At 46.2% G+C, this 12,628-nt stretch overlaps 1 protein-coding gene across 1 annotated transcript in view; it reads left to right on the forward strand.

The window, feature by feature from the left end:
• The first annotated feature begins 4,336 nt into the window (after positions 1-4,336).
• PRKCA (protein kinase C alpha) overlaps positions 4,337-12,628 on the forward strand; it is a 347,330-nt gene continuing 339,038 nt past the window's right edge. The window contains exons 1-2 of the mRNA XM_036268037.1: positions 4,337-4,724; positions 7,659-7,690. Coding sequence (XP_036123930.1) covers positions 4,552-4,724; positions 7,659-7,690 — 205 coding nt within the window. The 5' untranslated portion in view covers positions 4,337-4,551. The remainder of the gene's footprint in view (positions 4,725-7,658; positions 7,691-12,628) is intronic.

Raw genomic sequence — 12,628 nt, forward strand, 5'->3', positions numbered from 1 at the left:
CCAGGTCTTCTGGTTATTGCAGAAAAACTGCAACCAAGTGGAGAAAAGACACTTTCTGGAGGAAGCTGACATCCTGGACTCCAAGAAATTTCCTTGGGCAGTCCACCTGTGGACTATGGCTAATGGGGAGGAGGGGGATCAACGATTTTTTTTTTTTAATCCTCATCCGAGGATATTTTTTCCATTTTTTGTACAGATAGAGTGGGAGAGAGAGGAAGGGAGAGAGAGTGAGAAACATCGACGTGAAGGGACACACCGAGCGGCTGCCACCCGCACGACCAACCAGGGCCGGGGACAAACTGCAACCGAAGTACGTGCCCTTAGCGGGAACCAACCCGGGTCTCTCCGGACCGCAGGCTGACGCTCTAACCGCTGAGCCAAACTGGCCAGGGCAGGATCAACGATTTTATGTAAACCACTCTGGTTTGGAATCATTGATTTAGTGGCCTGATTTTGGCCCCAGGCTCCAGCTTCTGGGTCCCCCTGCTCTAGGCAACACCTCTCCAGAGTCTCAAACTCGCTCATCTAAAGCAGGAGTCACAGAGGAGGGATCGTGCAAAGTCTGAGTTCTGTTTGCCATTTCCTGTTCTTTCCTGCACAGTCCTCACGAAACAGCAGATGTAAAATAATCGCTGCTGCCCAAACGGACTCTCACTCCCTCCCCTTTGGGTCTTTCTGCACCCCCCTCCATTTTAGCGCTACCAAGGGGATTTCTCAGGTGGATGGCAGGGGCCACCTGGGGCTCGCATTCCCAGCAGTCCTTGCTAGGGGCGGTGTCACACTGCTTGATACTTCCCCGCTCCAGGTACGCCCCACCCCACCCCTACAACTGAGCCAAGCTATAAGCAATTGAGCATTTAAGCTCAGCCCAGCTATCAATCAACAAACTTCCAGTGTGTTCTGTCCACATGGAACAACAGTAATAAATGAGGCAAGAAAGCAAAGCCACAACACAAAAGAAAAGCCATATATTGTCTCCATCTGGTCTACCACTGCAGCAATCAGCCACTCGGGTACAGGCTGCTGCCAAGGTCCATCGGTTCTCAACTTCAGCTTCCCTATTACTTTGCTCAGGGATTCCACCACCAGAAACCCCGGCCCTCCAACTCCCCCATATTCTTTCTCCACCATTACATCAAGGCTTCAAGGGAAATAAGAAGCTTGTCTTTACAAAATGTGTGAGAACCTCTGTCTTCGATAAAGATGTCTGGGAGGACAGAATTGGGTTTTGTCCTACCGTGCTCCCTTTGATTTACGATTAATAAGCAATTAACAACCACAGCTTGAAATTCATAAGGTGTGTTTGGTGGAGAATTTGATCTACTTTCCTGATATCCTCTGCTTTCCATTCCTTTTCTTTTTTATTTTTTTACCTCTTTGTGCTGGAGAGGGCTGCTATGTATGGTGAAATTTGTGACCAGATAGAATATCAAGCAGGTGCAGTTTCTTTAAGCACCAACTACATTGGCTCAGTAGGTTGAACATGGGTCAGCAAAGTGTGTGCGTGACCCACGAATGGCCAGTCAATAGCTTACATATGTTAGACTATAAAAGCCATTCCTATCATCGAGCATTCAATTAGGCAACCTTAAAAAATGGTAGCTTGGCCCTGGCTGGTTTTGCTCAGTGGTTAGAGCGTTGGCCTGCAGTTCAGAGAGACCCAGGTTCGGTTTCCCCTAAGGGCACTTATCTCGGTTGCAATTTGTCCCCAGTCCTGGTTGGGTCGTGCGGGAGGCAGCCACTCAATGTGTTCCTTTTGTGTCGATGTTTCTCTCTCTCTCTTCCTCTCTCTCCTTCCCACTCTATCTGAACAAAAAATAGAAAAATGTCTTCGGGTGAGGACAAAAAAATTTAAAAATTACAAAAAAAAAAAGGTAGCCTGACTTGGTCTACATGAAATGCTCTAAAATAGTGTATATCTTAGAAAAGTTTTCTTTTTTCTTTTTTAAATTTCTTGAAGAGTTAAATAACATGTTCTATTTCTCTCTTTCTTTTGGAGGTTATAGATGTCAAAGGCATTTTATTTTGTTTTTCACCCATCCTCCCCTTTGGCAACCTTCAGCTTGTTCTCTATATCTAAGGGTCTGTTTCTGGTTTATTTACCCATTTTTTTTTTTTTTTTTTTTAAGATTCCACATATAAGTGAAATCATACGGTATTTATCTTTCTCTGACTTATTTCATTTAGCATAATACCCTCTAGGTCCATCCATGTTGTCACAAATGACAAGATTTCATTCTTTTTTTTTATTGCTGAGTAATATTCCACTGTGTATACACATCTGCCTATAAGATTATGTAGGTTTCATGTGTACAATTCTAGGATACATGATCTGTGTATTGCATTATGTGCTCACCACCCAAAGTCACATCTTTATCCATTCATCAATTGATGGACACAGATTGCTTCCATATCCTGGCTATTGTAAATAATGCTGCAATGAACATAGGGGTGCATGTCTTTTTGAATTAGTATTTTTGTTTTCTACGGATAAACACCCACAAGTGGGATTGCTGGGTCTATGGCAGCTCTATTTTTTATTTTTTTAAATGTTTTTTTTTTTAATTGATTTTAGAGAGAGAGAGGGAGAGGGACAGAAAGAAACATCAATTAGCTGCCTTCTGTATGCCCATTACTGGGGATGGAACTGCAACAGGGACATGCGCCGGACCAGGAACCTATCCAGCGACCTCTGAGTGCATGGGACAACACTCACACCTGCCAGGACTCTATTTTTAATTTTTTGAGGAACCTGCATACTGATTTCCATAGTGAAGTGGCTGCACCAACTTTCAATCCCACAAACAATGTACAAGGGTGCCCTTTCCTCCACATCCTCGCCAACACTTGTGATTTTTTTTTTTTTTTTTGATAGCCATTCTGACAGGTGTGAGATGGCATGATCTCCTCCCTGATGTCTTCAGTTTATGAAGTTGATTTGTGAACCTAGTGAATCTGACCATAAAATAAAACACTAATAAAAAGCTGGGAGATGGTTGTTTCCCTTACGTATTTGAGCATACTCCAGCCAGAGCTAATAAATATTCAGCAAGTGGCTCCTTGGTACATCCCCAGTGCGTCCTTTGCATATGCATGCCAGCCAGCCTCTCACAAGCAATTTTACTTGGTAATCTACAAATGTACTGGCTGCACTCTGCACCTGCCAGTACTGAAGTAATTAGCTTAGGGTGCAAATGATTTCTCAATTAAAGTTCTAGGCTTGTAAAATCAAGAAAGCCTGATGATCAACGTTGTGACTGAGGTAGGCAACAAGGGGGTAGCTAACTAAGAACAAGTCCTTTAACTAGCCTACCTGCAAGTCAGAGGTCTCTACAAGGCACAGGTGAAAGAGAGGACTGGAGGCAAGTGTAAGGGTCAATATTCAATTATTTATTTATTTTTCAATTAAACTTATTGGCATCACATTGGTGAATAAGATTATATGGGTTACAAGTGTACAGTTCTATGATCCATGATCTGTAAATTGCGTCGTGTGCCCACTACAGAAAGGCAAATCGTCTTCGTCATCAGTCCCACCCGCTTCCCTCGGGTTACCCCCACACCGCTGTCTATGAGTTTCAGTTTTATATCCCACATATGAGTGAGATTTAAAATTGCTCCCTTTCTCCTGCCATCCATATACACACAGCGTGAAGATGGGGGGGGGGGGCGGCATTTTAGGGCGTACACAACCGGAGTGTTTAGCCAGGTGAAACCTCAAACTGATACCAGCCGGTAAAGCCGGCGGCCGGGGACGGGGCAGCTGCGGTGCGTGCGAAGCGGGAGCTGGTGGCAGCCGGCGCGGGCGCGGGCGCGGGCGCGGCGGCAGCGTGGAGGCCCGTCCTGGGACCCCGGGCTCCCCTCGGCCACGCACGGGCAGGCAGCCCTCCGACCCGGGCAGCCGAGAGGAGGCGAGGAGCAGAAAGGGGAGCTGGAGGGAGCGTGCGGAGTGGGAGGAGGAAGACCGAGAAGAGCGGGCACGGCGAAGGAGCGGAAGCAGAGGAGGGAGGAGAGGCGGCGGCGGAGAACGGTGCGCCCCGCCCAGCACCCGCCTCCACGCCCACATTCGAGCCGGCTGTCCCCGGCCGCGGCCGCCGCCTCCGGTTTCTGGGCTGTTCCGAAAACGCGGAGCCTCCGACGGCCCGGGCAGGCGCACCCTCGCCGCGCCGCTCAGCCCGCGCGCCCCCGCCCCGCGCGCGCGCCCGCGCCCCCGCACTCGCGGGCCTGGCACTCGGGGCATGCGCGGTGGGCGGCGCCGCTCCGGGCCGCCTCTGCCGCCGAGAGTAGGAAGCGCGAGCGCCGGGCGTCGGGCTGTCAGTGAGCGTGGGGCCAGCGAGCGAGTGAGCGGCTCCGGCTCCCTCTCCGCGCCGCTCCGGCCCGACTCTCCCCGGCCGCCGCCGCCGCCCCGCCGCGCAGCGACCTCCGCCGCCGGCCCGCGCCCCCCGCCTGGGGTCGCCCGCGGCGCCGCTGCTTCTCCCCTGCCCGCCCCCGCCCACCCGGCCCTCCCCGGCTGCTGCTCCCCGGTGGAGGCAAGAGGTGGTTGGGGGGACCATGGCTGACGTGTTCCCGGCCAACGACTCCACGGCGCCTCAGGACGTGGCCAACCGCTTTGCCCGCAAAGGGGCGCTGAGACAGAAGAACGTGCACGAGGTGAAGGACCACAAATTCATCGCCCGCTTCTTCAAGCAGCCCACCTTCTGCAGCCACTGCACCGACTTCATCTGGTAGGTGCGCGCGGGGCGGGGCGCACGCACCGCCGCTCCGGACCCCTCGCGGCGGGCGCCGACCTTCTCCAGGCAGAGTCCTTTCGGCCCGGGGACCCTCGCTGTTCCCCTGCCCCGGGTCCCCTCCAGGGCTGCCTCATCGGGAACTCGGGGAGCCGGCCGGAGTCCGAACTCAAGCCCCGAGTGACACGCGCGCGCCCGGCAGCCCGGGCCACTGCCACACACGCGGGCAGGACTCCCGGGGAAGTCGGCGCCGGGCCACACACCCCCGCCGCAGGGGGAGGCTGGCCGCGCGCGGTAGTGACATTGACCCCTTCCCCGGGTCTCGTGGCCCCGTTTCCCCGGCGCTCCCGCTCTCGGTGCCGACCGCGGAGCGGCCGGGTGCCGGGTGTGAGCGGAGGGGAGAGGGAAAGGAGAATCCAGCGGGCAGAGTTTCCCGGAGAACACGCCCGGGAGTAACCGCGGCAGCCGGGCGAGTGCGCCTCGCGGTCCAAGTTGTTGGCGAGCCAGGCTGGGCGCACTCGGGGGGTGTGTATTTTATGTTTCGCAGCGGGCATGGACTCTACTGGAACCTTGGGTCGCTGCCTACTGTAGCTTGTATCTACTGGGCACCGAAAGACTTTGACTTTACTGGGTGAGCCCAAAGAGAGGCGAGGCAACAAACTGTTGAAAGCTTGCAGTGGGGGAGGGGGAAGTAAAGCAGAAGGCAAATGGCAGAAGGACAGAAAGAGTCATTTAAAATAGACCCTGTCAACAAGAGATTAGACCCGTAACCCTGTTTACGAGGACAGACACCTTCTTTAAGAAAAATACTGTAAGGGCTCAAGGTAGCAGAGTTCAGGTAACTTCTAATGAACTCAGCTCTTCTTAACTCTGGGGGCTCGGGGATTTGGGAGGACTTGATAAATGGATGGGCTTCAGGAGCAACTGAACCCTGTAAAACAAGGTGGAATTGTATATGCTTTTTTTTGGGTGAGATAATTAATAGCTTTACTAGCTGATTCTCAAGATTGGTCCCCCCCCCTCAAAAAAAATAAACCCAAAAGTTTAGAAAGCTAGAATGAAAGGAACTCCAGGTGCTGCAGTTGGAAGAGCCGTAGGTTTGTTTTTTTTTCCTAGGTTGCCAGACACCCTGCCTTTTCTATGGCTTGTTCACGGGTAGTTTTCCCAAGGTCCCCCAAGTCGGAGCTGTGGCTAGGGTTCCTTAGCTCTCATCTCTCACAGTGATGGATGGAGAGCTACTCCAAGGTGACAGTGCCACAGAGTGCACCCTGCCACCCAGATGTATATTGGGGCCCAAGGGAGAAGTATGGGTGGCTCCTTGTGAATCCATCACATCTGGGGGAAATCATCTCTAAGGGCGAGTCCCACAAATGTGGTGCTAATAAGGTGCTTGGTTTTTAAATGAATGGCTTTATTTGCATCTATCCCACCTGGGGTATGTCATCTCTAAGGGAGAGTCCCACAATCGTGGTGCTAAGGTGCTTCATTTTTCCTTTTTAGAAATTTGCTTAAAGTACATATCTAAGAAAAGCACAGTCACCTCTGTGAATGACTTCTATTGTGTATAGTGAGCCTTTGAAGCAATTGTGCTCAAAGGAGTAGGTAATTGTAGATAAGGCCATTTAAAATAAGTCCTTGAAGTATCAGGGAAAAGATAATGCATTAGTTAAGGGGAGGTCCTCAGCCTTTCCTGTCAACTGTGAAATCCCATTAAAAGAGAACAGATTGCTGATGACTTTTGCAAGAAGTAGGTTAAGTTAGAAAAGGGTCTGCAACATACATACCCAGGCTAGCAAATGTCTTGCCATTATCAGTTAAGTTACCCTGGATTGGCCCCTGGTGAACTGATGTGAGCGTCAGGTCACCAGGTGTAAGGTGAAATGGAAAATAAAGGTCAGCCTCTCTTTTCCTCCCGGAGTAACCCCTGCAACATTTCTTTACTGTAAAGTAGCCACTTGGAAGTTGCAGGAGAAGATTCACCAGGCTTGTCTAGCAAGTGGTTTTAATTTATTAGTGTTTTTATTATTGTTTCTCTGGGTCTTTGATTTATGAGTTTTATTTAAGTATTAAAGCACTGATAACTTAAAACTAAGTGTTTGGATTTTAAGTATGTTTTTGGGGGGGACGACTAAGTTAATTATAAAAAAAAATATGAAGTGCTTTGTAAATTTAAAAAGTTACGTAAAGCAAGGGATTATGACTAATAACCTGAAAAAATTCAGTTCATCCTAGTTGGAACTGTGTTTGCAATTTAGTGCCCATGTCAAGGTTCTCCACTTGGAGAGTAAATTCTCTAAAGTAATTTACAAGAACAGAATAGCCTCTGTACGTGTTTCAAAGACTCCTGGTTCTCAGTATAAATTAGATCACAATCTCAAATGCAAACAATAGGAATACGTTGTAAAATCTGGCTCCTTTAAGCTAAAATTTAATATTAAGAGTGATGCTGTGGGGTAATTTCTAGACAAACAATATTTTAAACAAGTTCATAACAAGTGAGCAAACCACTGTTTAGCTGTCTTTAGGGAGAAAAAAAAAAATTAAGTCGGTCTTTAAGTGGGACCTTAAAAAATTAAGCCACTTTGACTTTTTCTTTTTTTAACCACAAGGACCTTTATGTTATTTGAATGTTGTGGCCAACAACTTTGAATATACAATTATATCCTTGTCTTGAAAATTTTAAGTATTGCTAACTGTGTAAAAGTTTGGAAGGAATCTTGGTCCATTGAAATAGTTCAGGGAGCCAGAGAGATTTTTTCCAAGTTGAATTACACAGTACTCCGGGCTGTTGAGGCATTTTTTTCCTATTAAATCATTGGGTTTTAAAGTATATACCTTTAACTCTGTAGAATACTTTGTCACATAAGTAGCTTGAAATATGGCTCCCAACACAACATGTTAAGATAATTTGTTCTTGTTTCTGTTTTTCAGGGGGTTTGGGAAACAAGGTTTCCAGTGCCAAGGTAAGCTGCGTGTTTGATTTTATTTTCAAGTACAGCATGAAATAAACAAGCATTCCAAATGAGGAACTGTATTTTCAGTCTCCTTTTCCTCATCATCCAAAAAAAGTGATTTAGATGTTTTCAAAATAGGGGGGGGCTGTAATTTTGGACCTTAAAAAAAAAAAGTCTTGCAGTATTGCCTGGTAATATACATAGAGAGCTGCCTTTTCCTCATTGAAAAACAACAACACGAAAAACATTTCTGTAATTTCATCTTTTGCCAAGAACATTCTTGTCAGAAACTGCTGTCTTTGTGTGGGTGTTCAGGAAAAAATGGGATCACTTTGTCATCCTGGGGCATTTCTTGTTCGTCCTTTTTGTTCATCTCTTACCCATGCGTTGAGTTGGACTCCTACCTAATTTTAGGCCACATATTATACTAGGAGGTTGTTTGTTGTTTGATTAGTGATTATCATCCAGAACAAAGTTGACACGTTTTAAAGTTGTGTCGATGATTTGATCATGACTATTTGCTTTAGTACGCGGCACATTTTCCTTCAGCTAAAATCTGTGACAACATATGATACTATCCATTTCACCCAGAAAGAAATCAGTTAGTCTCTTCCTCTGATTTCTAGTTGCATTTCACATGTCAAATATATAACTTTTGATACTCTCCATTCTATTTGTTTAAACTCTTTAAAAAAGAATTGTATAGTTTGTGAAGGCATCCCAGGTTTATTAGCCTACCCTCTGGCCCTCCTGCTCCCTTCTGTATGATGTTTGTTTAGTTCTGGTTACATTTCCCATCTGGGCACACGTTTATTATTAGGGCATGTGAAAAGTACATCCTCGCCTAGAAAATATTATCCTAACAGAGTTTAATATTAAGTGCATAGGAAGAGAGAGACACTGTGTGTACTTTTTGTAATTTACAGTTGTGCTAATAAATGGATTACCTTTAAAACCTTGTGCAAATTTGTGAACTTGTTTTTTATATACAGGGTGGGGCAAATGTAGGTTTAAGTATGTGAAACAGTTTGTTCTTATACTATTAATTGTATTTTCCATACGAACAACTGTAAACTTATTTTTGCCCCACCCTGTGCCTTTTGCAAACATTTTAGATGTAGGTATTTTATGGTATAATTAATACTTGACCTTTTCTCACAATGTACTTAAAACCCCTATTGAATAAATGGTTTTGAGAGTTGCATTGGGAAGTCGGGGTATTCTTTTAACAAAGAAAATAGAGAAAGGTGTGGCCCACCAGTATCTCTATAAAATATGAAGGTGTAACTCTTTCCATTTCCCCAAGTTGTGGACCTGAACATCCTAGGCAATGTTTGGGCCTACACTTGAACATGATTTCAGAAATTTAAAGCTGTAAACGCGTGATTGTGGCCTAAGGTGGTTCACATCTGTTATTTTTGGTACTGTGTTTGGGTGGGGACCTATGGAAACTTATAAGAAATTTTACTAAATTTCGCCCTGGGTGGTTTGGTTCAGTGGTTGGAGCATCGGCCCGTGGACCAAAGAGCCTCGTGTTTGATTCTGATTCTGGCCAAGGGCGTACCTTGGTTGCAGTTCCGGCCCTGGCCCTGGTCAGAGTCATGCAGGAGGCAGCCAATCATTGTATCCACCCCCCCCCCCCATCTGAAGATAAATGGAAAAATATCCTCAGGTGAGGATTAAAAATTTTTTTTTTAAATTTTTCTAAATAATAGCTCGTAGAAAGTGGGTATGTTATTTTAAAATCTATGGTTTTCCGCATATAAAGAACTCGGGATCACGTTGGTCCCTTTCAGACCCGGTCTTCTGAGCAGATTTTGTTGGTAAAATCCAAGTTTGGCTGCGTCATTAGGCCTCGGGGGGACCTGGATTGTCTTCCCTCACAGGATCTGTTGAACTTTTGGTGAATGAGCAGAGAATAGTCTCAGCAGAACTCCCTTTAACCGAAGTTATAAAAGTGAGTCACAATATTATGAATGCTGTAAAAATAAAATTGTGTTTTCTCCCTTGCCACCCTCAGTGATAACTTCTGTTCAAGACATGCATTCATTCACTCAGTCACACGTACTTAGTGTTTTCAAGAGATCGACCTTTTAATCATTCTGCAGCTTTTTCCCTCAGCAGTGTAGGGTGGAGACCCTTCCATGTCAGAACATCAGTTCTTCCTCACTCTATGTAGTAGTTGCATGTGGATGTACCAGATGCATTCACCCATTTCTCTTTTGATGGAAATGTTGTTTCTAAGTTCTTACTAGTATAAATACTGCTCTTGGTAGTATTCTTGGGCACGTGCGTGGGGACTTCTACAGTAGACATGTAGAAGAGTGTATGTGTGTGTACATTTAAAATTTTAATGAGTACAGCTAAGTTGCTCTCCAAATAGTTTCCAATTTACCTTTTCAGTATTAATCTAGGGAAAGTATCCTTTTCTCTTCACTCTTACCAGTATTGGCTAATATCAATCTTTTATGTTTTTGCTCTGGTAGGTGAATCCCCCTCCACTGCCTCCCAATTCCATCTCCTGGGTGAGGTGGAGCATGTTTTCAAGTATGTTTGAGCCATTTGGATGTGTTCTGTGCGTTGTCTCACTCTACCTGTATTTGAATTCAGGATTTACAAATGAGGCGGATTAGAGCAGTGGCTATACTTTATGCACTGTCCTTTGCTTTGAAGAATTAAACATCGGATCTCTCTTAACAAGTTCTGCATTTACAGATTTTAATTCACAGAAACCATTTCGAGTACGAATCTATTTGTAACATGCTATCTGCTTGTTACGGTTTCAGTATGTGATCTGTATTTGACTTTGAGTAGGCATGCCGATCAGTCCATTATAGCTTATTGTTTGCTGTAAGTTAAAGAGACGCATTAGCTCGGTACAGTGCTTTTTAATTGCACATAGTTACCCAATGTTTCCTATTTTGGTGCTCGGCTTGAAATTAATTTGTATCACATCTGACCGTTTCAGAATGTTTTCTCCATGTCCTCTAAACTTTTCTTCTTGGTTCTGTGTGATAGTCTCATTCTCATTTAGGAGAAAAACTTGTTACCATGGGTGCGTTTGGCGGCACACCTCTGGGGATGGCCGCTGGAGACTGCTTTCTGTCTTCCTTCTCCATCAGAGTTTTCTCACCTGAGGCAGCATCTTCTAGTTCTTTGTGTGTTGTGTTGCTTTGGTCAGTAGATAAACTGTCCGTAGCTGAGGATTCATTTTTGAACTGAAGGTGCCTCTGTTCCAGATGAGTCATACACTCAGGTAGTAAGACAGCTTTTGATCCAAAACAGGTGTCATCATTTTACTTAGTGTTAAGTAAGGGTTGAAACGCTAAAGAAATAAGTGAGTTTTGGTCCTAAAACGGGGCTTATAATGTATGCTTAGAAAGCATTATCTTTTAGAAGCATGTACAAAGAGTGTGGAAGGTCATTTCCCCGTCTTCCTTTCTCCACAATAACAGCATAACTGGAAGCAGGACATTTTACCGGAGAGAGATTGATTCCCCCTTTCACTTTGAAAACATATGACTAGGGCAGGTAACACGGGAGGATCCCGTTGTGAGAATTTGGTGTCTGAAATAGTGAAACCAAGGGCCTTAAACACTGGGGAGAACACAGAAGGGTGCAGGGTGGATCTAGAAGCCATGAAACATTTTCCTTAGGGTTCTTAGGGATGAAGACAAGCTTCCCTTTGTCGATGTGAAATAGCCTTGGAATCAAATGGTCCCAATTTGCCTTTTGTTGGGCATAATGTTGTTGGTTGGCTTGACCTGCCCTGTGCTTATTTTGTCTCCATGAAGCTAGTTGGTTTTTGCCCCTATATTTTTCAGAGAAAGGAGAAAGAGAAGTGGTTTTGTCTGGCTTGGTCATGGATGAATTTGAGATTCAAATCTGGAAGGTGGATCTCCAGTCGGGGATTGTGTCCCCCGCACTGGCTTCTTCCAAAGGCAGTCTTCACAGAGCAGAAGCCCCCCTCCCCCCCTGCCCCCCAGCTGCTCCAAGGTCTCTTCCTCTGGGGCAGTGCAGCCCAGTCTTCCCTGTGACTTTCACTGTTGGAAAAGGGGACGAGCCCACTTGCCTTTTCCCTCCAGGGTTAGCAAGACCCATGCGCTTCTCTAGGCACAGTGATAGCAGCAGCCTCCGCAAGCCTGACCTGCTTATTTGAGGTGCCAAACAGTCACTCCCAGGCTGTTACATCTGCTTCACCTCCGCATGCTTTTCCTGCCTTTTCTGTTCTTTTTTGTTCAATGTCACACAGGAAAATGCACTGCTAACTGAGGCTCTTTGAAGGTACCCTAAAGAGAGCATCAGAATTCATCCCTGCAAGGTACCTTGATCAACAGGAGACTGTTGGCGCTGAATGAGGGATTCGGTATGTTTGAGGCGTCTGCAGGGAATTCATCCACATTTATGTGCTTTCCATTGGCCACTGGGAAGCACTTTTGAATCTTGAGCCTTTTCCCTGCTCCACCAAATATTGTACTCATCCTGTGTCTCTCCCTGAAGCTGTGTTTTGTTTTGTTTTGTAGTTAAGGGTTAAAAATCAGCTTCCCTTTGCCTTTGCTGAGGACGTTCCATTTTGAAAGCCTGCTTTATTTCCATGAGCCCACCTGAGCAGGGTGGTGTTTTCTGCTCCTCCTGTGAGAACGAAGTGCGATGTTCGGGGGAAGAAGAAAGGAGGCGTCCTTGGCTGTGCCAGCTGAGGAATTCCAGAAGTCCAGGCCAGTTTAAGGGAGGGTGACCTTTAACAGAACCGGGATCGAGTTGGCAGCGTCTCAGAAAAGGATGTCTAGTTATTCTCATCAGAATGCAGGGTTCAAGAGCCAAGAAGTGCAGGCACCAAGTGCTAGGAGATCGCAGGGGGCTGAGGTCTGAGCTGAGTGGACCGGGAGGTTGGTCTCCTCAAAGAGAGCATTTGTCCTTCCTGGAAACGGGCTTGGCCATCCCTGAACT

This window comes from Molossus molossus, unplaced genomic scaffold (genome assembly GCF_014108415.1).
Source record: "Molossus molossus isolate mMolMol1 unplaced genomic scaffold, mMolMol1.p scaffold_m16_p_19, whole genome shotgun sequence".
NCBI classification, from domain to species: domain Eukaryota; kingdom Metazoa; phylum Chordata; class Mammalia; order Chiroptera; family Molossidae; genus Molossus; species Molossus molossus.